Source organism: Cyanistes caeruleus, chromosome 1, assembly GCF_971803275.1.
Source record: "Cyanistes caeruleus chromosome 1, bCyaCae1.hap1.1, whole genome shotgun sequence".
Classification (NCBI taxonomy): Eukaryota; Metazoa; Chordata; class Aves; order Passeriformes; family Paridae; genus Cyanistes; species Cyanistes caeruleus.
In genome coordinates, this window is record NC_141701.1 from 56,270,354 (window position 1) to 56,298,002 (window position 27,649).

A 27,649-nucleotide genomic window follows, 5' to 3' on the forward strand; every position below is an offset into this window, starting at 1 on the left:
TGTCAGTCCTCTGTGGTGATTTTTGGTGTTAATATGAAATGTATTAGTCAATTAACCCCTAAAGCTCAGTCACAGGAAACATGCTCTTGTTTGCTTATGTGGGAAGAGGCCCCTTATGCATGTGCCTTGTGAGACAGCTGTCATGGAACTTCATACACTGCTGTGCAGGTCTATACCTCCCTGAAGAGAAGTCTGCAATTCCTGATTGCTGGTGGATTATCTAAATAGTAGATTAAATTTATCCATCATGGGTTTATGATAGAATTATAAATCATATATTATAAATCATTGTAAATATCATTATAAATCATAAGCTTGTGATAGAATTTGTGAGTCACTTGGGGTTGAGCAGCAGTATGAGTACTTGTACAGCTTCAATAAATAATTTATCATTTCACATAAACATTAGCTCAGAGCTCTCAGAATCTCATACTTTAAATAGTTAAGTTTGCTAAGATTCCCTTATTTTACACCTTTGTGATATTTTCAAAAAGCCAAATTACCCACAATATAAATTTTCTGTAATTTTATGCTTCCTCATTGTCCCTTCACTTCTTTCTCATCTCCTTTCCACAAGCTGCATATATTGCTAAAATCTGAAAATAAAAAACTTTCTTGAAAAAGAAACATTAATCTCTTTTATGTATCCTACCCTGGCTTTTTTCTCAGTAATGACGCAGCTCTAATTTTAGGGAAAGTGGCATTTCTTAGCACTTGAAAAGGTTTCATTAGTTCCTGCTATTTAGCCGTGCCAAGGTTATACTGTAATATGTTGTAATTGTAGTTCCATTCCTACTTTTTTCCATTCCAACTCTCAGTTTGCCTCTTGCCAAATTCTTGACCTGGAATAAGTTCTATGTTAGTCATTTGATGCACTTAAACCCTACTTAAAAAGGAGTTGTGTGTTTAACTCATCTACAGGACTGTTACTCTGGTTTTGATCATGGAACCTAATCTAAGAACTGTTTTACTAGCAAAAGCTAATATAGCTCATTGTAAGTGATTTATAAAGTACTCATTGTATTTTGTCTCTGCCAAGGCTCCTCTCAAACTACCCTAGCATTGACAAGTCAGAGCAATTTCCACCAAAACTCAATACCAATGAAATTCTTCATCATATAGTGGACTATGGGAATGCATTGTACCTTCTAAAGCATTCTGCTTTTTTTAACCCTGTTTTGAAAATTCTCTCATGATGTACAAATCTACAAAAGATTTTCCCCAACTCACAAAGAATGCCTGAGCCATTTCATGTCACTGCAAAAGCTAGTTTTTATGAGAAAAATAATGACATCTTAAGAAGGACAATATATTGAGAGAATAAATTTACCTTTATTAATTTTAACAGAAATAGACTGAGAAGTCAGCAACTCTTAGGACAGAGTACCAAGCTTCATATATGAAGTTGTGTAGCATAATAATGAATAAATTTATAAATAGAAAATTGATAGCAATGAGTACATCACTAGTTCATTAATTCAGCATTACCCAAGCAGTAAATTTTCTTATGAATTTGTACTGCATGGAAAACATGCAGTTAGAAAAAGAGTCAACCAGATTTTGTCTAGTGAACACAGAAGATATGCAGCTCAGAAGAAAAGCCATCATCTCTGAGGTGTCTGTAGAAGTGGATTATATTTGCAGATCACAGAGGGATCAGTCAACTGTCAATTGATCACCAGCTGTCCAATATCATTTATTTGAAATGTTGCAAAGCTTTTTAATGAAATCAATAAGAATTGTGTTGTGTTTGACTAATGTATTAGCAGACAGCATGTTAAGTTCCTCCTGATGGTCCTGACATAACGTGAATTGTACCTTTCAGTTGAAGTGCCTGAATTACTTTCTCCCTTCATAACACAGTTACCTCATAGTCAAATTAGGGCTTGTTTGAAAATATTCTGAGACCAGCCACCATTTCAGGAGGTTTTACATTGATGAATGAGCCAAAAAGTTTTATTTACTTACCATATTCTAACTGTCTCTTTTTCATACCTATGCTCTCCTGTAGACATGCGTTGTTGGATTAATATTCCTGAAGCTGAATATGGCTAACAAGATCATTGCTGTGTAATGTATGAGTACAGAAGGAGGAGACAAAATAATTCATACAGTCTTAATCACATTAGGATTCACTTATTGTTTCAACTCTGCATTTTAACCTTTGAATTACACAGTCAGCAACAGCAATAATTAATCTCATATGGCAAGTCTGGAAAACTTGAGATGCCCCAGCAGCAAGTCCTTTTATCTCCAAGAGTCATAATAACCTTTAGCTTCCTACCAGAAAATATAGAAGGACTAAAATAATTCAGATTTAAAACCAAAACCAATTTAGTTTAAAAAAAAAGTCTAAACCCAAAAGCTTTTAAATACAAAATACTAATAGATTTTGCAATGTTCTTCATTTAATATATAGATACCATGTACTATAAAAGTGCCTGTTTTAGCAATGAAATACAACAGATGCAACAGCATGTCTCCCCTAGCAAGGCCATTTGCATCAGCTAATTAAAAATGCTGAAACTTGACAACTAATTATCTGTATAGACAGTGGAAGAGTGTTAAATGCTTCACAAAGGGCAATCCAGAAAGCCACATTTTGCATGGAAAACCATGTAGCCTGCAAGAATGCTAAGCACTAATAAATCCTTCTTTTCTCCAAAGCTTATGAATGTAAGATCATCAGTTGAGGAGGAGGCTTGAAATGTCCTTTATGCTAGGGCTGTGTACTGTACAAACATAGAAGGAAGTAATCAAAATGCAAAGGCTGGAATTTGCACAACAGAAGAGCCTTGTTCATGAATATGTAGGAACCTGTGCAAACCCGTGCTTGCACATGCACACATGGAGCATTGCAGAAGCATAAAGGGGCACGGTTTTATGCATTTGTGGGCTTCATTGGTTGTCAGGAACTCTGGTTCCTCTGCTGGCACATACGTTTATTCCAAAGGTCGTTTTAGTGTTGAACAGTTGTCTCTTGTATGTCAGATGGAAAAGCAATTGCAATGGAAGTTTTATTCTTCTCTCAGACTTGAGTCTTCATTACACTGAAATCAAGTATTAGTGAGTATTATTGAGTGTATTGGCTGTTATTCACTACTCTTGAACTGAGAAAGCTGCTTTAGCAGGCTGGTCTTGGAAGGTTTTGCCTAATATCTGCCTCATTCCCCCTGTTTCTTCAGGCAGTGTTGATTCATGATTCTCAGAAACAATAAATACATTTATAAGTAGCAGTTGAGGCCACTTGGTCTGTTCAGCCTTGAGGAAACTGAGGAGAATTCCTTTCAGTCTTCAACATCCTCACAATGGAAGAGAAGGGACAGCTGCTAATCTTTTCACTCTCATGACCAGTGACAGGACTCAGAGGAATGGGATGAAACTGAGTCAGGAGGGGATTAGGCTAGATATCAGGGAAAGGATTTTCATCTTGAGGGTACTGGAACAGGCTCCCCAAGGAAGTGGTCACAGCACCAAGCCTGGCAGAGTTCAAGAGTTTGGACAATGCCCTCAGGTACATGGTGTCCTGCGCAGGGCCAGGAGCTGGACTCTATCATCCTGATGGGTCCCTCCCAACTCAGCATATTCTACTATTCTATAAAATACCTATTGGCATCTTTTTGTTTTGCTTTATTAAGATGTATTTCTGGAGAATCTGGGTACCCAGCTTCCAAAAGAGGTCAGTAGAGTGTTTTTGGTCGTTACTGTCAGTCACAGATGGATAGCAGTTCCAGAAATACTTCAGTGTTCCGGACATAGTAATAGTGTGAGAGCAGAAATTCTAGCATAGAAATTTCCATGGTGATTCTTTTTTTTCAGTAGCTGTATGCTAACTGTTCATTAGTAAGTTGAATGTCCTTACCAACAGAGCTTTATGTGTATGTAAGTTATATATACACGCATTTCCCAACATACTTATGGCATATGTGATCTCATGGCACCCAAAACTGTGGTGGAATGTGTGAGTAACTGTGGAGGTTGCTGACTTTTTTTTTTTAATTGCTGCAGGTTTTTTATAGCTTTTTCTTTTAAAAACGAATCAATAATCATGAAAATAATATTTTCATCTATTTCTTGATTAATTATTAATTTCATTCATTATGTCATTGATTAGAAAAAAATCTGCTCTTCTGCTAAAGGCTATTGATAATCCAAGACAATAATATTGGGAAAAAAAAACTAATGGATGCATTAGTTTGCAAACCAGACAATTTTCTTGAATTTGTGAATAACTAGGATGTTTTTGTTAAAACCTTTAAAACATTTATTATGGTAAATAACTTGGACAATATGTATTCTTCACTGCTTCTCAACAGCTTCACCCTTAGTGAAATCTGGGTTACTTTTTGTGAACTTTTACTACACACACACAGAGAAATATTTTAATAACATATGTAAAATAATATAAATGCTTTCTTCCCAAAATATGTATATAACTAAATATGAAGACCTGAAAGAACTATCCTATTGACTGTTCATAATTAATTGTTTTAATTTTTTTAAGTAGTGCCTGAATACTAATCCATCTGTTGAATTTCAAGGGTTTTTTTTCACACAGCACTTTGCTGAGGAGAAAACAAGGCTAATAATTAAAAACCATGTCACAGCCCTCCTAGCATTACCATACTTTATACCCCGCTCAAGTCTTTTATTGCAACTAAGTGTCCTCTCACTCTAATTTAAATTAACTAAAGAACTATTAAAATATTGTCACATAGGGGAGATGGAGAGCACTTTACGGGCAGTGCCTACTCAGTGGCATTCTGGAAAAGTCAGGCTATTTGGTCCCACTGGCTCCTTTAATCTTTCACTTATTTATAAGGTACCAAAGGAAGGTTTGCCCCTTAGCCCCTGAAGAGGAAATGCTATTAGCTACTGTGTCCCTCCTAATGGTACTTCTTTGCTATCACAGTAAGTTATTACTATTATTGCACTATTAATAATGCTGTACTCTGTGGTGTGTGATTTATTTCTGCTGTGAGTGGTCATTTGTCACATATTTTCTAAAAAGCTTCCATCTTATTAGAAAGAGGGGAGGGAGAAGTAGCATCTAATGGAATCTCTCAATCTCAGCTGCTCCAAACATCGTTTGATCTTTCTGACTTTTTGGAAGAAAGCTCAGTCAGTGCTATAATTCACTAAAATCCTTCATCTACTTGATTATCCTGTCAGTGGCCAAAAAGTCAAATATAACATTGTATTCGCATGGCTTGCTTGAACCACTACATCTAAGCAGATTTTCACTTTTTTTTACTATTTTTTTAATAATTCTCTGTCCAACTTGAAAAATATCCCCTCTTTAAAATGATACTATAAATGGTTCACTTTCTGAAAACATTTTAAGATGAATGACAGGAGGGATTTTATTTACCTGAAATGGTGGAAATTTCATCAAGTTGATCATAAAGGTAAGTAGAAATTATCATCACTTACTGCATTTTTTAGTATGGAATACTTAAAAACTCAGAAACATTTGAAACTGTCTGACTGTAAGTATCATTTACGGTCAGGAATGGGATTAAGGGCAGAAAATTGTGCAGTCTTGGGGATGATTCAATGGAAAACCCTGAAGTTCTTTCAGATTAAGGTGTTAACCCTTTATTTAATGCTAGAAAGGCTGGATCATCTCTGTATCTCTGCTCTTCCAAGAGTGCCACCACTGCCACCAGAGACCAAAGAGCAACAGCAGTGATGCAAACCAACCTCTGAAGAGGACTTGGTCAGGAATGTGCTGAAGATGGTTTGCAGTGCAAAACAGCAAGTGGAGCAGCTTGCTGGGACTGAGAGAAACTGAAGAGATTGGTGGAAATAGAAGGGAAAGTTTGCAGGGGTGGGACATCAGAATGGGCTAAGCATGTGGAATAGGAGATAGGAATACAGTAATTGAATACAAATGGGCTGGTAAGATAAAACTTGATAGGGAGAGACTTCCTGAAACAGAAGATAGCTGGGTTTGGGAATGTGTATCATTTAAGGAGTGATATCGAATCAGAAAGTGTGGAAAATATGAGCAAAAGTAGCAAGAAGACATTGTCCAGGATAAATGTTTGTCATTAGCAGATAATACTCAAATACTTCATTTCACAGGTACTTTGCCTTTTTTACTGGATGTTTCTTTAAGGCCCATGAGACCAATTTCTCAGAGAAGGGGGAAAAAAAGAGAAAAAATCAGTATGATTAGCTCTCAACTTTTCAAGCACAGATTAAATGGAGGACAGCCAGGAAAAAGTGTTCTGTGCACATGGAAGTAGTGTCAAAAGCTGGTAAAAAGTATCATTAGAGAAGTAAAAGCAGAAATAGCAATATACATAAATCAAAATGTATATTAGCATTCATCTGGAGACTAATATTCTGTCTACAATATAAAGAATGCCTATAATACAAATGTTCAAGATTGACAAAATGGGGAAATACTGTAAAAGACATTTCCAGTGTTACCAAGAACATTCAAAGTGGTTTTAATGGCCTACGTGAAATAGCCACAAACATACCCTAGCTATTATGTGTTAAGTGTCTGGGGAAAGCAAGGTCACCTTTTGCTACATAAGCACCACAAATATACATTACGTATCATTCTACACATAAGGGATTTATACCAAGGGAGTTATACCCTTTCTCTTTTGCCAATTTGTACCAATACTTCTTTCTTTTTGGGTGGCTGTATATAAATTTTTGGTGAAGCAGTAGGTATTGCATCTATAGTTCATGAGGTTTTTTTTAAAGCTGGCACACAGAATCATGGACAAGAAGGGATTGACAGGGATGGCTGTTATGAATTTCTTATAAAAGTGTTGCTAAGTCAGTGTAGAATAGCAGAAGCCTAAACTCTAGAATATTGAACTAGACAGGTAAACTCCAGTGTAAAAGAAGCTTGTTAGTATTTTTTTTCACAGCAAAGGATGATTGGTTTTTTCATTTTGCTTTCAAACAGTGCCCCAAGTTCCCTGGGCAGAGAGCAGGCATGCTGTGCTTAAAAATTTTATGCATTAGACAAGATGTATTTCATAGTTTTAGATTATGCTATCCCAAATTTGTTTTGCAGTCTTTGTTTTTCCCCTTTTCTGGCAGACTTGTTAAGGTGCATTTCTTGCCAATTAATAGTATCTCTGTGCTCTGCAGAGAACTGGTCTGAGGGAATATTAAATGGTGGCATGTAAACACAATGACCACAGTTCTTGCCTTTTTTACTTAAACCTCTTCAGTTTAAGCAAAGTCCTCACTAAAGATAGCATAAAATGTATCTTTAACCAGTACAGCATCAGTAGTTTCACACAGGACTCATAGTAGGTGCTAAACAAAAGGAATCTAATCAGCATAACTGATTGATATTAATCAGAGGTGGAAATGCACATTTATCAGAAAATGGCCATTTCATCCCATGACATTTTAGACAGGAGATATTATATGTGGTACTATAGAAAAATATGTAGGGAGCCCAAGTATGTAATTATAAACTGTAAATAATGCTTTCTGCTTTTTTTTTTTCATTCTTTTATACTGTTTTCCTGTCCTTTTTCAGTATGATCTAAGCTATGTGATTATTTGTGATGATTTTCTTTTGCAGGTCTCTCTTCTTCCATTTTTCTTTCTACACTTCTTTTATCCACTTACATCTTTTTCTTCCCACTTTTGTAATTGTAAGATGTACCAATGAAATTTTAGGTAACTATTTTGAAGATACGAAATATTTTGGGTATTATTAAGATTTTATCAAGCTGCCACTGACCTGAACACAAACTAAAATTGATATTAGCTATCAGGCTAAGGAGAAAATGTTACAGAGGGTTTTTCCACTGTTAGAAAGCACTAGCACAAGAGTGTCTTATATACAATCAAACTTGGAGTCAGAGATGCCAGGTGAATGCAGTGGGAATTGTTTGATCCATAACAGAATTGCTGCTGTTTGCAATTGAGAGAACAGGGAAAATCTGTCTATTTCACTTCTGCCTGGCTTGTGTCAAAGAGGAGAATTTAAAGCAAGTGGAAGTGAAGTCATGTTTCCTCACTAAATGAAATACCACACGTAAAAAGTTGGTGCAATTTCAATGAATTTTTAATGCTTGTGGTGGGGGTTGTACACTTTCTGTGATTACTTTTGTGTGTTATTGCACACTCAGTTTACAACTGAAGGCATTATTTGACCACTGGTGTCAGCATACAGGTCTAGCTAAAGTTCAGGCCAGAACCACAGCCTTCAGCCAAGATCTTCAATTCTAATTCAGTGGCTGACAGATACAGCTTTGGGAAAGAATGCCTGCCTTGTCTCATCCCTGGTGCTATTGCCTCTCCCTGGGGATGCTGCTGTGGCAGGATGTTTCCAAACTGGTGTTGATAACCCACCACTTCTGAGAGTAGTGTTGATGAGTTCTTGGATGTCATTAGCATATGTTAATTACTCATTAGTGTATGTACATAGCATAGTGAGTGGACGGGCCATGTGTGCCCATAATATTTGCATATGACTTTCTGAAAATTCCTCTATGGCCACAATGGTCAAAGCAGTATGTCTCATACCTCAAAGGTAGACTGTCACTGAGAGAAGACAGCAGCACTTAAATCCCCACCACAATAAAATCATAATGTGCTGAGAGCTTCAGAGAAATGGCTGGCCATAAATGCTTTAATGGCCAAAATCACTCTTGATGGTGCATTTAAATGGGGAAGTGGTGGGAGGAACACTTGAAATCCTTATTTTGAAGTAATCAAAAAACTCAGCATAGAATGCTCAGGGTGCTACTTTCATCATTTCTTCACACTTTTTGTGACCCACTTTTGAAATGAGAGAATGCAGCATTCATTCTTCATAAACTGGGCAAACTGATGTTTTGGATGCATGTTAAAATTATGCCTGTGACTACTTCACCTTTTTTTTTCCTGTTTCTATGGCTCTAAATGTGGCTCTGTATTAGTTCCTTCATAATTTTTACTTCTATTTTTCTGCTATTATTCATCAATCAAAAATATGAATTGCATTAGTTCATTCTTGTTCAGCCCTCCAGAAATTTCTTCTTTCTTTCCTTATGTGGATATGCTTTGATCAACACAGGAAATACCTACTTTGCATGCTAGCTGTCAAAATAAAATGGCACAAATACAGCATCTGCCTGCATCACAGAAGGCACTGTTTGTTTCCAATAGCATTCAATCTACAGATGAGAGGTCAGTGAGACTTTATAGAACAAATGCACTTGTAGATTATTTCCATTGTTAAATTCTTGGTCTCACAGGTATGTGCATATGCAAAGCTGGGGCTTAGTACAGGATTAGAATCCCAGGATCACAGGATGGGTGAAGTTGGAGGTGGCCAACTTTTTTTAACTTGGAGCATGGTCAGGTATTCCAAATATTATGTGCAGGGTCACAGCTTCTAAGCATCTCCAGTTTCTCAAAGATGAAATAAAATTAACAAATATACCTATGCAAAGTTGATCCTTGGCTGTTACTGTTCCAACATTTGTTAACTGGCAAATGTCTTTTTAAAACAGCAATTCCTTCCTGAGAGAAGATTGAGTTAACTTCAGAATTATGTCTCCTTGTGTTTGGAATTAATGCAGGCTCTAGGGAGTATCATCTGACAGAATTTCCATCCCCAACACCCTCTGTGAAGAATAGTCCTGAAGACAACAGTACTGGAGGGCTCCAAAAGAAAAAATAAAAAGGGAGAAAATAAAGATCTTGGGTCACTAAGTTTTATTGCTTTTCTTACAGCAAGTAGTGATGTGCTGCCACAGGGCTCCTGTACTATAACACTATCATTTATTTTAACCAGTAATGGCCTTATTTGAGTTTTATATTTAACATTTTTATGTTTGTCAAAGTCAACAGTACTCATGTAGATTAAATGCTGTTTCCCTGTGTACTGCTCCTAAAAGCATCAGAAGAAACTTAATACTATTGTTATGGGATATTTTTCTTTGTTGGGGAATAGCTCTTAACAGGATTGCAGAAGTCCTGTAGAAATACCTGTATTTGCATACGATCCCAGATTCCAGGACTTGGTACTTGTATCTTTCTCATTCAAAAATGAGATGAAAAATAATAGCCAAACCATGATGACTGAGAAGGTTTAGTCAGACAAATTTAGCTTATAGTAGTCTTTGCAAACTCTTTATCAGACCAGTGGTTTTCATTGGTGTGTTGTACAGCCAACAATAACTGCTCCTTCTGTACTAGTATGATCATAGTAATATATGAGTTCCTGGTATATCTTTCACAAAGCTGGTAAGAATAGATGCTTGCCCAGTAGTTAAATAGTATTAATTAATAGTGTTAAATAGTATTTTATCGTTATCAACAAAACATGAGCTCTTCAAATTAACAGAACTAATTATCTAACAACATTTTCATGTCTGTTCTGTTACATAAACTGTCAAAAATGCAAATGTGTTGTGTATTTAAGAACATGACAACAATTTGCTTTATTATCCTCTGTTTTTAATAAATGTGACTTTTTCTTTAAAGAAAATGTTACAGTGCCAAAGTCTCAAAAAAGTGGGTTGTTCTGTATATATATATGAGTTAATCACCTGCACTGATTTCTTAAATAATATTAACTGAATGCTAATGCAGTATTTGCACAGTTTCATGTGCAACTTAGAATATTTCATACTTGGAGGTGATGAAGCACAAACAGCATAGTTCAGTTGCCCCCATCAAAATGTCTAGCTCATGTTTTATGAAAGTAGTCTATAAAGCAGGAAGAGACAAAAAATGTGGTCATGGTAAAGTATTTGGATTCTACTTCTTAGACTCCAGAGTATTGCTTCTAGTAGTGAGAAACAATGTCTTGAATATTGGGTGTATTGGGTTTGTGTGATAAAGCTTTGGTAGCAAGGGGACTACAGAGGTGGCTGCCAGAAGCTACCATGTGTGGTGGCCCCCATGTGTGACAGAGCCAGTGGCAGGCAGGGCCACAACAGACCTGCTGCTGGCCATCAATGCCAGTGGTAGCCCTCTGGGATGATGTATTTATGAATTGGGGAAAAACTGCAGCCAGAGAGGAGTCAGAATGTGTGAGATACAGCCCTGAAGAAGTGGAGGAGGTGCTTCAGGCACTGGAGCTGGGATTCCCCTGCACTGGTACAGACCATGGTGAGGCAGCTGTGCCCCTGCAATCTGGGGAAGTCCATGGTGGAGCAGAGATCCCCCTGCAGCCCATGGAGGATCCCACAGTGGAGCAGGTAGATGCTAAAGGAGGCTGTGACCCTGTGGGAGGCCTGGACGGGAGTAGGCTCTTGGCAGGGGCCTGTGGACTTATGGAGAGAGGAGTCCATACTGGAGCAGGTTGGCTGGAAGGACTTTTGACCCCATTAGCCACCCACATTGGAGCAGTCTGCTCCTGAAGGACAGCCCTATGGAAGGTCTCTATGCCAGAGCAGTTTGTGAAGGACTGCAGCCTGTGGGACAGTTATGTAGCATAAGTTCATGGATGACTGTCTCCTGTGGGAGGGATCCCATGCTGGAGCAGGGAAAGAGTTTGAGGAGTCCTCCCACTGAGAAGGAGGGGAGCAGCAGAAACAATCAATGGATGGCAGCCCCCTCTCCCCATCCTCCTGCGCCTGGAGGGAGCAAGGTAGAGAATCAGGAATAAAAGTAAGCCCAAGAAAGAAGGGGTGGGTGGACAATATTCTTAAGATTTGGGTTTAATCAGCCTGTTCTGACTTGATTTGCAATAAATTCAAATACTCGCCCTGAGCTGAGTCTGCTTTGCCTGTGACAGTAACTGGTGACGGATGTCCTCTCCCTGTCCTTATCTCAACTCAGACACCTTTCCTTATATTTTCTCTCCTCTGTCCAGCTGAGGTGTGATAGAGCAGATTTGGTGGACGCCTGGCTTCACACCATAGCTTAGCTTCTAGGATCTAGGAAATAGAAAACAGCCTCTGCACATTTGCTATTGCATATGGATATATTTCATAACTGCACGTCAGTCTCCACATTCCACCTTCTATGCATGACTTTGAGTCCAGTTTTCTGCTTTTTATACTGCAATGAACATTGAGAATTACTTGCTGTCTTTAACTCTTCAGCACTAGCTAATTTTATTCTGGTATATCAAAGAAATTAATATAAACAAGAACATTTTAATGATAAGAGTAGGGATGGCTTCTTAGCAACCAAATAAAAGAGATCTGAAATAAGCTTCAGATAGAATCCTCCTTATCAAAACTGAACCTCAGGAAAAAGAACTGAAGTATACCTTTTTCCACTGTGTCCTATGATAGACAGGGGTCAACCCCATGGAAATGAAATAGAAGATTATAGTGCTGGTGGACAATAATCCAGACAAAGTCTCAGCCCACTTTCTGCACTTCCATTAAGCAAAAAGTGGAAAGCATCTGGCATGGAGAAATGGTTTGGTATCCCTCATAAGCCCCAGTGATCTAAGTGTACTGTCACATAGGGCATCACAGAGACAGTGGCTGTAGAGGCAGAACAGTCAATGAAAAAAAAAGTATCCCACGAGGCGTAATTACCACCAGTACTGTAGAGAAATGTGTCCTATTGGACAAAGCAAAGAAAAGCATGTTTTCATGAGAAAATTTTTGTTTCTGATATATTAGATGAATTAAATGGTTTCTAGTTTAGGCAGAAAATAAATAATCTTATAATGAAAAAATACTATTCACTCACAAAGAGAGTCCTGCTATAAGTCTTCCTGTAAGGGGGAAAATTTTTAGGGTATCACATCTCTGCTCAGAAAGACTAGCAGTGTATTCATCAGCCTAGTACATAAGATTTTTGTTACCATAAGATCTTTAAAAGATTTGCAACTTAGAATGCATTTAGATCCTCTAGGTAATATCAGAGAAGGACTGCTAGATTCCTCTGAGTGGTGGAGTTCCACCTACCTGGCAGCAAATCATCATCAATCATTTCCACTCCATCTGTGAACGTTTTCCTTCTCAGAATTGCAAAACGTTTCTATAAATGGCTTTAGTAGGAAAGCTACACTGATAGCGTGGAGATCCCTTAGTGCATTTAGCTGACAACACTGAGAATGACTCAAGTAGCACGAGATCTGACCTTGAACAAATCTTCAGGGCTAAGCTCCATAATCACGTTACTGAGCCATATCAGAGGTGTGATAATATTCAAAGTTCCCTGTATTAACTCAGGCCAAATTCGAGGATATTCCACTTTCTATATCTCATAAGCATATTCAAGAACACTGTAAAGTTTCCCACCTCAGCATAAGTGCAAAAACATGGCAATGAGTGTCATGGTGGAACGTCTATGGCTGGCAATTAGTAGATAGCATGCATAATTGATTTTTTCTTGTTGTATATCCTTGCTGGTAAATAACCATGATTAAGGGAGGCAGGCAGATGCCTCCTATATTAGAACATTTTAATGATTTGCTTCTCAGATCATAAAATTTCCAGGATATCCTTTTGATGCTCCAGATAAAGCTCTAAAATGCTGAGAGCGAGGCATGGCAGTTTAACTCATTATTCCCATAGGGAATCTGTAACAGACCACACTCAGATTCTCTGTTTACTCCTTCTGGATGTTGCACTTTGTATTGTTGCTGTGCTTCACCTTGGTGATCTTCATTTCCTGAACACAGATTTTTCACAGGACTTTTCCCTGCTTTCACCGACCTTGTCCCAGCCTTGGGTCTTTCTCACCATGTTTGCTTCCCAAGTTGCATACCTGAATCATTTACACTTCGTGCACATTTTCTGTTAATGGTCTTCTCTCTGCTTCACCAATAGAATTTCCTAGGTCCCACACATATTCTGTTTATGAATTTTCCTTTTCTCTTTATGGATTCCCCCCCACGAAGTATCCCTTTTTTGACTGTTCAGTAGTAAGGCAGAAATTTTTATTAGGATTTCCTTTTTTCTGCCTTTGTTTTTCTATACTTTCAACATAGAAGTTGACTTACAATTTCATAAAAACATGCATAGTTTATTTTTCAGTTGTCTTGAAAAGTATTCCTAGGCATAAAAGGAGCTTTTTATCTAAATATGCTCCTGCCACAGAGAGTTTATTTGCTTTCCTTATTTTTTTGTTTTGTTTTGTTTTGTTTTCTCAGAAAAGAGCAACTTTGGCAGGAAGCAAGCTAGCATGTGTTGAAGGCTGGAATGAGCAAAGAATTTGGACCCTCAGGGAAGCTTTGCATTCATTTTATAGTGAGGTCTGCTGCTTAGCTGGCTGTCTTTAGTGTATGCTGTGTGTATCGTCCTTGCACACAAAGAAGAAACAGGATTTCTGTCAAAATGGCTTAGCTCAAGTTAAGATAACAACAAACAAGGGAAGAACAAAAGTTAGATGCCACAAGAGAGATAGTGTTTGTGTGTCTCCACTGATAATCTAATTAAATTGGAGGCAAAACTGCTAGTTTCCACCACTTTTAAAAAAATCAAAGCTGTAGCAACACAAGAAGTAAGTGTCAGTTCAGAGTGAGATAGTGCATACCAATTAGTTTTTTACATGACTGACAGCCACAGCTTCAAGGCTTTAAAGAAAGGCTGACTTTTATTTATTACTCATCTTAGAAGTAACAGGCCTGGTCCCATATGTGCCATCTGACTACCTCCTTTGGCATACAGGAAATGAGCATTAGCTAGCTAAGCACTTGTGAGGTGGGTCAAGGCAGAGTTCAGAGGGTCGTGATCAGAGCAGTATAACCCAGCTGGAGGCCTGCAGTCAGTGTCATTCTCCAGGGATCAATACTGGCTCTGGCCTTATTCAGCTTGTTTATCAATGACCTGGAGGAAGGGATAGAATGTACCCTCAGTGGGTTTAATGATGATCTGAAAAGAACTGGGGGAGTGGCTGATACAGCTGGGGGCTCTGCTGCCATGAAGTGGGACCTTGATAGGCCAGAGAGTTGGATGGAGAAAAACCAAATGAGGTTCAACAAGAGCAAGTGCAGGGTCCTGCACCTGGGGAGGAACAACTGCAGGTACCAGCACGGGCTGGGGGCTGACCTGCTGGAGAGCAGCTCTGCAGAGAAGGACCTGGGAGTCCTGATGGGTGACAAGCTGACCACGAGCCAACAGTGCCCTTGTGGCCAGGAGGGCCAATCTTGGGGTGCATTGAGAAGAGTGTGGCCATCAGGCTGAGGGAGGTGATCCTGCCCCCCTGCTCAGCCCTAGGGAGGCCACATCTGGAGTGCTGTGTCCAGTTCTGGGCTCCTCAGTGCAAGACAAGGAGCTACTGGAGAGGGTTCAGAAGGGTCACAGAGATGGTGAGGGGTCTGGAGAATTTCTCTTATGAGGAGAGACTGTGGAATCTGGGCCTGTTCATCCTGGAGAAGAGACGACTGAGAGGGGTTTGCATCAATACATATAAACATCACAAAGCTGGCCAAGAGGATGGTGCAAGACTCTTTTTGGTGGTGCCCAGTGACAGGACAAGGAGTAAATGGCCATAAACTGAAACACAAGAAGCTTCACCTCAGCATGAAGAACGTCTTTACATTGAGACTGGCAGAGCACTGGAACGGGCTGCCCAGGGAGGTCATGAAGTCTCCCCCTCTGGAGATATTCAAAACTCACGGGACAAGTTCCTGTGTTACCTGCTCTAGGTGACCCTGAATTAGAAGGGTGAATTGAACTAGATGATTTCCAGAGGTCCCATCCAACTCTAACAAGTCTGAGATTCTGTGATTTTACGAACCTTATTTTTGGGCCTCAAAGTGTCTGAGTAAACAGCTCCACTCTCTTCATGAAACCATTTTTCAAACTCTTGCTGTGGACTATGCAACAGCAATTACAACCAGTTTGGTACGGGTAACTGGACATTACATACTCATGATCTGTTCTCATTTATGAATCTAAAGTCTATTTCTATTTAAAGAACTAGAAATGCTGAAGTAAGATAGTTATTAACTATTAATTATTTGTATCTGTAGTTATTGGTAGCAATTAGTTATTAATAGTAAACATCTGATGATGTTCTTCAGTTTCTATGTGAGGATGTTTACCCCTTTTTAGTTATTTGTATGTAATTTGTTACACTTTTGAGTATATAAATCAACCTTTATTTCTTTAATCCTTAATTATTTGTTGATAAAAAGAAATCATTCAAATTCATTAGAAGTTACAAGTAGATCTATGAAGAGTTAAAGTTCATTCTTGTCTTCTCATGCAGTTGCTGAATGTCACACTGTTAAACTTTTAAAATACTTCACCCATGACATGACAGCATGAATTTCTATCTGGGAAATTATTTTTTTTTTTGTAAATTCTGGTCAAATCAATGAATTTTCCTTTTTGAAGGAAATTCTGCATGGTTAATATACAGTATTGAGTCTTATCTAAAAGGCATAAGTCACACAGTGAGCAAAGGCAATGGGAAGCCATTATATGAATTTGGGAAATGTTGAAAAATGTCTGGCAGTAGTGGTGTGAAAATCTCTTTGGCTTGAACAGAAATTCTACCTTCAGTGAAAGCAAGAACTTTCACTGTTGATCTCTGAATCTGATCTCTGAATTCAGTTTGTCCTGGGGAAAAAGCTGGGCTCTCACATTCTTTCTATTCTTTCTCCTGGTTCTTAAACCAGATCTGCTAATTGTGATAGCTGTGGAAAGCTGTTGCAGTATTTAAGGAATTTAAAAAATTGCAACTCTTTGCAGCACTGTTTATCTAGTGGTGTCACTGTGTGTCCAGTTATATCATTCTGTAATAAAATATGAAAAAAAAATGCACTTTTGAATTTCAAATTTCAGTCAAAGCACTTCATACATTTTAATGCCTTGAATCCTTAAATATCTTAAAGCATAGGTTAATGACATCCCTGTTTTAAAGAAAAACACAGAAATAGATGGGCATTTTTCAAGCACCTGCAGACTGCAAGTATCTCATAAAAAATTAAAGTACACAAAATCAGTGACATTTTTCTGACAGTGCAGGACATACTGAGTTGGTAGGACTGCATTGCTTAACTGCAACAGTACCAGGGAAAAAGAGTCCCGGACCTTTGTCCTGCCTTTTCTCAAAAGTGATTTTAGGACATGTAAAAGTTAGGATTTAATTGGGCAACTGATCAACCATGTATGCTTTGAACATAAAGAAATTAGGAACACGTTAGCAAGGCTAAACTTGAAATTGGAGCTTTATAGGGACAATTATCTGGCAGCTAGAAGGACCATAAAGTTTTCTGTTCTTTGTTTGGACTATAAATAGAACAAGACAAGTCTTGCTTCAGCTCATGGGCTTGTCTGTTCCTGTTGGCCAGATATGTAAATGTTTTGCTTTTATGGCAAAACCCTAAAGCTTCGGAGAGCGCCCTTTCCCTGTCCCCATCTTCATCATTGTTAGGAGTGCTTCTATTTTAGGCTGTGTTTCCTTGTTCTAGAAAGACTGAAACGAACCCTAATGAGGCTACTGATCTTGGTATATAACTAGAATAGATCAGAATAGAACAGAAAAATAGGCAGGACTAGACTAGACTAGAAGTTCTGAACTTGGATTTTCCCCTGAATAAAGGAATAATGCTCTGAGGAGATGAACAGGAAAACCTTACTATGGCAAAGGGATTCATCTCCTTGGGAGGCAGATTATTCATAAGATTAAATGGAAGAAAGTTTTATGCTAACAATTTTTGCTGCTTTCACCTGGTTCAGATGTGCCAAGTAACAACTGCTTTATTCTTTGGGGCATTAAGTCCTATTAAACTTCAAATCGAGCTAGGGGAGTTACGCACTTTAAAAAATGATGCCCATAATTCTCCTTCACCTCCAATTTTGAGCAGCTGTGTGCACACCATCCATCATTAGCCAGGGAAAACCTCACGGGAAGGCTGGTGGCAATGACTTTCCAACACTGGTGTGACATGTCCACCACAGCTGAGGCTGGAAGCAGGGCAGTGCCCTTTGCAGTGGGCGAGGGGCCAGGGCAGTGCCACAGCCTGCACCAGTGCCTCCAGCCAGGGACAGACCCTGCTCTGGTAGGCACGGGGGGTGGTTGGGTTTTGCATGGTGAAACCAGGCAGCTAAGTCCTGAATGTTAATCATGCCCCATTGCCTGCTTCCTTGTTTTTATCTCGGTAGGATTTTTCATCCTCTGAAGCCAACAAAAAGATCATATTTTCTTTCAGTTTCTGAAACCCCATTCTTTTTTCCAGACTTTCCATTTCACGCTGTTTGAATTTTATTAAGATCTCTTTACACAAAAGCAGAGTACTGGCTATATGATGCCCTGAGGGATCTGAAAGGCTGTTGCCATAATGTCACAAAACTCTGGGGACATTTTATTTCCACCAGAAGCTCTTTGGAGGACTGTGTCTAAGGATATAATCTATCTTAAATGTTTACAGCAGAGATCTTGATCTCCATTAGAATTTAATACAAAAAGCTCTTTTTTTAATCTCTTAATTAGCACATCACATTAACACTGATTAAGTAATACCTATCTATAAAATGTATTTTATTTTATTTATATTTTTTAAAGTAGAAAACTTACATTATTCCAGAATTATGGATAATATTGTTAATCGTGTATTGTTAAAGACTATGAATTTCTTTTCAATACCTCAGTTCATCATTACAAAGTATTTTCACCAGGTATTTTCCAGAAGTACCTCTGTTTCTGTTTCTGATACTTTCTGTTCTTCCCAAACACAGACATGCATAAGTTCTTTGTATGAGGCTCACAGTAGCATGTCTCCTCCAGTGAACAGGAAAAGATTTTGTAAGTGTTAATAAGGTTTTGTTTTCACTGGCCAACCTTGAAATCAGATACAGTTGCTGAACTCCCAGCAGTCCCTTATGTAGCACAACAGTCCTGTTCAGATGGCTTTTTTAATGAAATTGTTTAGGAAGTCATATTCTAATTTCACAAAAAAAAAAGATAAGTCTTGTGAAAAAAAGTGTTGTCTTTTCAAAAATCTGCATTATTATTGGGTGCACATGTGTGCATGTAATGTAGTTGACATATATTTAGATTATTATTTAATGAAAATAATATAGATCTGTGTGTTCATTTGATGGGATTTTTTTTTTTGTAAAATTTAATGCATGAATAATTATACAGAATCTGGGATACAAATTCTAAAGATAATGATATTTAAAACCTGTTTGAATGTTGAACTATTTGGGACACATTTTTCTAAATTTTTTTTAATTTTGTATGTTTTGGGCTTTCTGGGACCATGCTGAAGGTGCTGGGATATTAACAAAATTAGTTTTCCTTAAAAATAATGTAAGCATCCAAAACATTAAAGGAATCTGGTATTTTAAGGCAAATCAAAATATCTGTATTGTTGATGTATGTTATACATCAGTGACTCAAGTCAACAGTTTTCTGTCAAAGATAACTGAAAATCTTTACAGGAGGTATCAGACCAAATAAAAAATTTGTTTTTTTGGATTTTCAAAATTTCATTTCTTAAATTGCAAGTACTCTATAAAAATATGTAAATCAGACACTGATAATATAATGGAACTACTAATATAAATACATTGAATTGCACCACTGATTAACAGCATCCAATAGTCCTCCAAGTAATGGTCACATGGCAATCTAACATTATTTCCTGCTCCCATTTCCTGTATTTTCCAGACCTTTTTGTCATTGTATTTACTGTGTACCACTCTTCTTTCTCAGAATAATGCCACACTGATATCACAGATAAGGATAACAGCAGTTGGTCTCTCAAAAGAAGAAGTCAGTTTTATTTCTGGAGGGGTTTTTTTCATTATTTAATATTCTTTTAAAACAGAAACTGTTCTATTCTCAAATGGACTGAATGGCTGTTGTAATTATCAGGATAGCTTTGGATGCTACCTCACATAAATGTACTGGCAGAGGTAGTAATAATTTAACACTTTTAATGCTGTATTTCAATACATCATCTTTGTAGTGATTAACCATAATGGCATTTTTAGTTGGTCAGTGTTCTCTAAAAATACTAGCTTTTCAAAGTCACAATGTACTACATATTTCTGGCATCAATTGGTTAAAATAATTAAATTTTGCTCCCACTTACTGGTGCAGACATTTGGAAAAAATGACAGAAGTAACTGACTATTAGCTCAAGTTTTTATTCCATGCTAAAACTTCTTTTTCACTATCCAGATGATGATTAAAACTGAATTTAAAAAATATGTTAATGAAGTTCTGCCCACGTCTTGGAATATGTCTCTCTCTGATGGTAAAAATAACTACAGATGTTTGGTGTTTTGGATTTCAGAGTTTAACTACATCTCTAAAGTTGGCATTTGCTATTGTAAGGTATGCACTTTTTATAATAGTTAGATAAAAATTACACAATATTCATTGTTTTTCTTTCCGTTCTGCTTAAATTTCCCTGCAGGATGTGTGACACAGGAGAAGGGCTGTTCACCTTTCAAACACGAGAAGGAGAAATGATATATCAGAAAGTCCACTCTGCAACACTGGCAATAGCTGAGCAGCATGAAAGATTAATGATGGAAATGGAGCAGAAGGCAAGGGTAAGGTCCTTTTACCAAAAGTTTTTAAACTTATAAAAATTGGTAATAAACCAAAGTTGGTGGATTCAACTGTAACTGTAATAGTATCAGCTGTGTGACTAAGACAAAACAGACTTTCAGATTTATGTATTTTCATTGTCAGGGATCTTCAGTGTGTTCTGTACAATGGTAGGTGACTTTTTGGAACAGGGGATACCATTAGACAAGAGATCCATGATCACCTTCTCTGAAATTGTGGTTCTGTTGCTCAAAGATTAAACCTTTAGCTGTTGTGTTGACTACTGATGAATGAGTTTTAATTGCTCCTCGTGGCCACTCAGGTGGAAAAACACCCAGTATAAACATGTCTAGGTGACAGCAGATGTGTTCTCTTTTTCTTAATCCCTGAAAGAAATTACTTCCCCTACATTATAAGTAACAATACAATTGAGTTCAAATAGAGCTATTTTATTATTTTGTGTTCAGAATTTCCAGTTTGCACAAGTTGTGTATAAGTGACAACTATAGAAAAATTTGTTGCTCTTTTAAGAAAGAAGCTTTCCCTGTGTGATTAGAAGTAGAGATGGTTTTTAATGATTGTTCTGGAAAGCTGACTTTCAGGCCAGGCAACCTAGTCTGCTTGCTTTTCCTCTGAGATGACCACGATTCTCTGCATATCTTCTTCCCTAGACAGAGATTTCAGGTTGTGGCATTTCCTTCTTTCCCTCATCCACACTGTGTCTCCAGTCATGCAAACATGACTTACATGGATCTATCCCCCATACTCCACCAGTGTCAAAATATCTTTCTCACCCTGCTGAGAGAAAGGCTCTTGCAAGGACCAATGTAAGACCCCAGTGTTCAACTTTTCTTAATTACTCCTCAGATAAGTCAGAGAACCAATCAGGGAATGCTAAGGGGTACAACAGGACCTTAAAGATCATCTAGTCACAACTTCCCCAGTTTTCTTTATTTACTGAAAAATAAACTAGAAAAATACTTAGTTTTCCATGTCAGAAGTCTGCTGCATTGAATGTTCCTCTCAGACTTTACGTGTCTGTTGTGAGAACTTGAATTGGGAAGCCATAAAAAAGGCCCATTTTTGGAGCTTTATGGAAAAAAGAAGATGGATTTTTCCATAAAACTAGACAAAGTAGGAGCCTTTACATAATAGTTGAGGTGCACAAACTTTGGACAGGAAGTGCAGGAAGAGAAGAGAAGATTAATATGAGCAATCACTGGAAAGTCCAACACAAGGCAGAATAAATGGAAGACTATGTAAAGTAGTAGATCTGCTGGCAAAAAACCACTGCATTCTGCTGGCCAGAAATTCTTTGAATAAGGGGGAAAAAGCAGGAAAAACACATCATTTTTTTATAATGTGTTTGCTTTTAAATTGTCTACACCAGTAACAGAAATTAGAACATTTTCATGCTGCCATAATAAATACTTAGACCAGGATCATACAAGATTTTCCATTTACAGAGCCATCACTTTCAGCTCTTCCACCCATCAATTAGCAGCTTTGCTGCTTTGCAAAGCCATTTCCATTCTGCCATCAGATGACTTCCTTGAAACCATATTTATGAAGGCTGTGGCCATATGGTACGTAATATCAAACGCCGAGCGAGAGCAGGCTGAGAAATGGAAATGACTCATCTGCCGCACTGTGTATGATGTACTTGTCTCCTGGATGAGGCTGCGCTGTGATCTGCACAGGGACATCAGGAGAGGCTCACATAGGCTGCAGTGGGCTGTGTAAAAGAGGCTGAAAAACCTGTTGATTTTGTGCTTCAGCTAATAAACTAATGTTAGTTTGGGTTTGGAAACTGCTGTTTCTGACTAGTGTGATGCTGAGCATTTAAAGGGTCATCTGAGTCATGTGCAACATTTCAGTTTTATTCATATTAGAAACAAAATCTAAAATATCAAATAGATTAAGTACATGTTCCATTCCATTTATCAAGTGTTATCTAATTCCAACCATTTCACCAAATACCTATGTGTATTTCTTTCCATAAGATCTGAAATTGAAATACAAGCAAAAGAATATTTTAAGTCAGGGATTTAGTGGGTCTTCCCAAAGCTTGACATTTGATCTTTATATCTATAGAGCTATACATGGGGGATTTTAGTCTTCCCTGACATATGCAACAGTAATCATTACTTCTTCCTTCCAATCATTAGAAATAATTTATTAAAAAGGACTCCCATGAATATTTGTATTCTGTCCTAAAAGTTAATATGTTTTAAGTAATGAATATATAAATGTTTCATTTAATTTTTACCAGATTATAATAGGTTAGAAACTATTATAAAAAATGAATACAACTTTTAAAAGGAATTAAATTGAACTTTTTACCAGAGCAACCTTGATGAACTATATAGATTATGATTAGCTTTCAAAGTAAATATGCAAAGTACATCACCTTGATAATATAAAAATAACAAAAAAAAAACCCCCCCAAAAAAAAAAAAACAAAACAAGTACAAAACAGACCAAAAAAAAATCCCCAGAAACAAATTCTGGTAGAAGAATAAAGGTATTGCAGACAGCCACAGGCCACATGTGCTCCATTTATGGAGGTCCCTGCACCCAAAAATTCTGTTTCAGAATGCTAAACAATAAATTAATTTCCATGCTAAAAAATCTTTTGCTTAGGCCAAGCAACATGCTGGATAACTGTTAATAAGAGAGAGACATGAGAAGTAAAATAATTCTTCCCATTACCTTTGAAAGTGCATAGGCTAGAAGCAAAAATGTTCTGTGGCAGCTTGTACAGTACCAAATCTGTCTTTTTGCCATCTTTAGCAGGAGAAGCCAAGCCAGTTTAAGCAGGCAGTCCTGTGCACACTTTCATCTTCTGCCCATTTCCCTTTCGAATTATAACACTGGAAGAAAGACCTGAAATATGAGATCAGTAGTCACTGGCATAGGTGTGGATTTGAGCTGGTTATTAGTTTTACTGAGATCAAAGCAGACTGGATTTTATTCAAAAAATTCAGCAAAGTGGACATTGGTCTAATATAGCTCAGGTGGTTTTCTTGATTGAATTGGAAATGTTGTATTTGCAGTGATTGTGTTTTATGCTTGCTTTGTTTGGGACAATAACAAATTTGGGCCAATACGAGTACTTAAATTGAAATTCTTTTCAGGGAAATTGGAAAAAATGAATATACTGCTAACAGTCTGTTTTTTCGATGGATCACTCTAATACAGATGATCATTCTGTTTTATAGTTGTTTTGTGGGAGAGAGAGCAATATTGCAGTGGTTTTTAGTGGTTTTAGTTCAAAGATAACAAATTAAAAAGAACAGGTTTTCTACTTAAATGCATTTATTTTGTGCTGTTGTGTTACCCACATTTGAGTGTCAGCAACTTTCCTTTTATCACAGAACAAACCTCTGGTTTTTCCTCTCGCCCTCCCCCTCTCTGACCCCTTGTTTATTTGTTTGTGTTTGATTGTTTTTTCTCTGTAGCATTTAGAAGTCTTGTTGGATTCTTGGTCTTGAAATTCCTGTGCAAAAACAAGGTGTTAGCCTCGGGAATGACCTGTATCCCCCCACACTGGCTGTAGTCTGATGGTGGATGTGGAAGATGCATTTCTGGGTGTTTAACAGCCAGCTCTGTCACCCCTTCCCTGTCCCCAGGCTGGACTGCAAACTCCTTCCACTTCCTTTCTCTTAACTTAGGTGCTTATCTGACTGAGCCAATTTAGTTTGCTAGTTTGGCAAAAAAAACCCCAAAAAAACAAAAAGACAAAACCAAAAACAAAACCGCCTTCCTAAAAGGAGCCAGCTTCTTCAGGATTATGTAACTGAATTGTTTACAGAAGCAGCAGCAGACCATTAGATCTTCTCAGCTGTCCTATCCTCAGGAGAGAAAGAAGAATAATTCATCCTCCAAGAATGCTTTGTCTAAAAGAATGCTGAGTATCCTCCCCTTTGCCATCAGGAGATGATGTTGGGTTTGGTGATCTTTTTTGAAAGAATTGGTATTCAGATGGTTTTTACATACGAGCATATGAACAATTGTTCTGAGCAGCACTTGTCTATCTAACCTCTACACCAGAATGACAACATGGCATTGGAATTTTAATCTCTGATTTTCCTTTCTAATGCCGGTTTTGATCTTCTGCCATTTAACTTCCACTGAAAACACTTCTGATGTAGCTTCTGCCCTCACTGTTGTTGGAGAGTACAAAATGGGAGGTTAAGAGCTGTAGATTTCCTATGTTATGAGTACACATATGAGGGAAGAATTCTGAGGAAATACTTATACCTTTGTAGCTCTATAAATTACTTCTTTCAAGAGCTGCCTGTAAAAACTTACTATGTAATCTCAAAAGAATAAAAATTCACAATATGTAAAACAATAAGCCTAAATAAGATAACACTAAAGCCAGTGTTAGCCAGCTGAACTTAATCAAATATCAGTAAGGCTGAAGGATAAATGCAGGAATAAATTATAATGGCCCAAGTCTCAAAACTTATTATCTTTGGAAGTTTTCTATAACATTTGTTTTACTTTAGACAGCAGAGCTAAAAGCCATTTTAGATTGTGATCTTTTTAACACTTCCCAGAAGATAAACACCTTTCTGAAACACTGCATCTGTATATTTCTATTCTCATTATTTACAAGTCTTGTCTTTAAATTCAACCTAATATAAGTGAATTATCATGATAGATTTCTGTTATTACAAAAAAAAAAAGAAAAATATAATATCAATGAGTTTATGTATTATTTTTTTAAAGACATCATTACCAGTGAAATAATGAATGTACCAAAGAAGACAAATATCAGGCAATGAAACTTGGCTTAAGGAGATATTGAAGAGGAAGGCAGTTAAGGAATAAGACTGAGAGTAATTTTATTTTTCTTATAAGGATCAGGATGAGGAAGGTATTTCACAAGACTGGTCTGATAAACTTAAATTACAGTGTTGTCAGACACAGTATTAATAAAATTGTAAATAGAGTTAAAAGTATGAATGTAAATTGTCTTAGAAACAGGAAAAAAACCAACTGTGAGGCTGGAGGAAATAACAGCATGAGTTCATTAGTGAACTTCTGATTTTTCTTCGCTCTGTGAGTCTGTACTATCTTTATCTTCACACTTTTCAAATCTGGTCACAAGCTAAATGCTTACTCATCAAACCTTACAGGATCAAATATCAACAAACACATCAAATATTCTAAATTTTAATTTTAACTTTAACTTTTAATTTAATAATGATGGTTTCAATTTGAACTATCCTACCTTTGCCACTGCATCTTCAGAGCTTTGACTGATTTACGGTTTTTATTGATGTCTTATTGCAATGTGTCTATCACCTACTATTTCAAGTTGTGAAGTAGGGCAATTTCAGAGAGATACTAGTGGATGCTGCTGACCCAATGAATATATGAAATATTTAGACAAATACATTTAAAATATAGCTTTTGGGCTTAATTTAACTATTGTAACTTACTTAGTATAACAAAACTCTTTTATGTTGCAATTCTGCCTAAGTGTGTTTGAGTTGACTCAATTCCTGAAGGAGAAACATGAGAAGGAAATTCTACAGTTCATATAAAGATTATCCCGTGTCATGACACATTGGTCTCTTAGTATGTTCTCTTTCCAAATTATGTGTAAGCTCAAGTACTAAGATTCTTACATATGATGATTCATGAATTCATGTATTTATGCAAGTTAAAGTATAGCCTCAGGTCTGTTATTCATGCGTACTTAGCTGAATATTGTTCTCTACTTCCCATCTGAAACTATGTATGATGCTTCTGTATAATGTGTGTCTAGAAATTTTATAACCCTGTAAAAACCTGTCTGCTTTAATGCAGTACAGAGCTGGTGAGTTGTTTACCTGGTTTTCATGGGTGTTGTGAAGCTTATTTCTCTAATAGGGTAGGATAGGATAGGATAGGATAGGATAGGATAGGATAGGATAGGATAGGATAGGATAGGATATTGGAAAGGATAGGATAGGATATTGGAAAGGATCTACAGTGGTTATATAGCCCAACTGTGTGATCACTTCAGGGCTGACCAAAAATTAAAGCACAATTTTGAGGGCATTGTCCAAATGCCTGTTAAAGATTAACCAACTTAAGGCATTGACTGCCTCTCTAGGAAGCCTGTTCCAATGTTTGACCATCTTCCCAGAAAATAAAGTCTCCCTAGTGGCCTGTCTAAGACTCACCTGATGCAGTGGAATACTCCAGTGGTCAGTCTGTCTGTGATGATCTATAAATTCTGCCAAGATTGGCAACACCAAGAATTTTTAATTTGTCGGTTTCTTTTTTCTCAAAAGTCAGATTCTGTGTACTTTTTGGTTTTAGTTTTGTCAACCCAGTTCCCACAAGTAGCCATAGTTTTCCATAGGATTCTTGATTCATTAAGCATTAATCTTTACTGATTTCTATGAGAATGTTTTTGGAATTTTTCCAGACTGTTGGCCTTCAGGCTCAAAAAATTGTATGTACTTGGATGAAGTAATCCCTAAACTTGCATCACAAGTCTATTTTCAACATTCACCGCTTCATAAGAAAGCAGGAAATTTGTGGATATTCAGACTGGGTGATAGTTCATGATTCTTTCAACTGCACCTCTTTTATTTTCTGATTTTAAAGAAAATGTTGTCTTCAATGTAGACTTATTTCATTGGCATTTTTTCAGGGACTATTAGTTGTATCCAAATACTTCAGCAGCATTCAAAAATTATGCAGAAGGTGTCATTCACTTTCTAAAAGAAAATAACTCATCCCAGCATGAAATTCAAACATCCACAGCCACTAGTCTCCCATTAATCCTTTCCTTACTGAGTCAAGACCTTTCTTACCCCTCTTTCTGTGTGAACTGCAGGGTTTCACTGTGCCCCTGTATGGCACCTTGCAGTCAGCAAGAGGTGTACAGATGAGGTGTAAAGTCCAGATTATCCAAGGAACTCCATAGGTGGTTGGGGTTCCTGGATCTTTGCTGTGTGTTTGAATGAAACCACGGAATAGGGAAAGTCTTTACTATGGCAACCAAGGGTTTGTGCAGCTGCTCCTACAAAGTGATGGGGGCGGGACAGAGCTGTTCCTCATGTCACAAACACTGCAGACAACATAAAGGTTTGTGGGGAGCGTAGGTAAGTGGCGTGGGTAGGTGTGAGAGCAGAGCTGGGAAATCCTTACATAAGAGCGTGTCAAATATTTTGGTAGCTGGTGATGTAATTTAAATGCTGTTTTGCCATTTGGAAACTAGACTTGCCCTGGAGTT

At 37.4% G+C, this 27,649-nt stretch overlaps 1 protein-coding gene and 1 long non-coding RNA gene across 3 annotated transcripts in view; one reads left to right on the plus strand and one right to left on the minus strand.

Moving 5' to 3' along the window:
• Nucleotides 1–27,649, plus strand: part of DOK6 (docking protein 6) — a 253,203-nt gene that overhangs the window by 159,972 nt on the left and 65,582 nt on the right. Inside the window, exon 6 of the mRNA XM_086893825.1 lies at nt 20,270–20,408. Coding sequence (XP_086749951.1) covers nt 20,270–20,408 — 139 coding nt within the window. The remainder of the gene's footprint in view (nt 1–20,269; nt 20,409–27,649) is intronic.
• Nucleotides 20,962–27,438, minus strand: LOC111925012 (uncharacterized). Of its 2 annotated transcripts, none has more exons than XR_002862002.2 (4): nt 27,228–27,438; nt 26,589–26,641; nt 23,119–23,292; nt 20,962–21,073 (listed from the first exon to the last, which is right to left on the minus strand). It is a non-coding gene; the product is annotated as an uncharacterized LOC111925012 (long non-coding RNA). The 2 variants fall into 2 exon arrangements; XR_002862003.2 differs by lacking the exon at nt 20,962–21,073 and adding an exon at nt 22,341–22,411.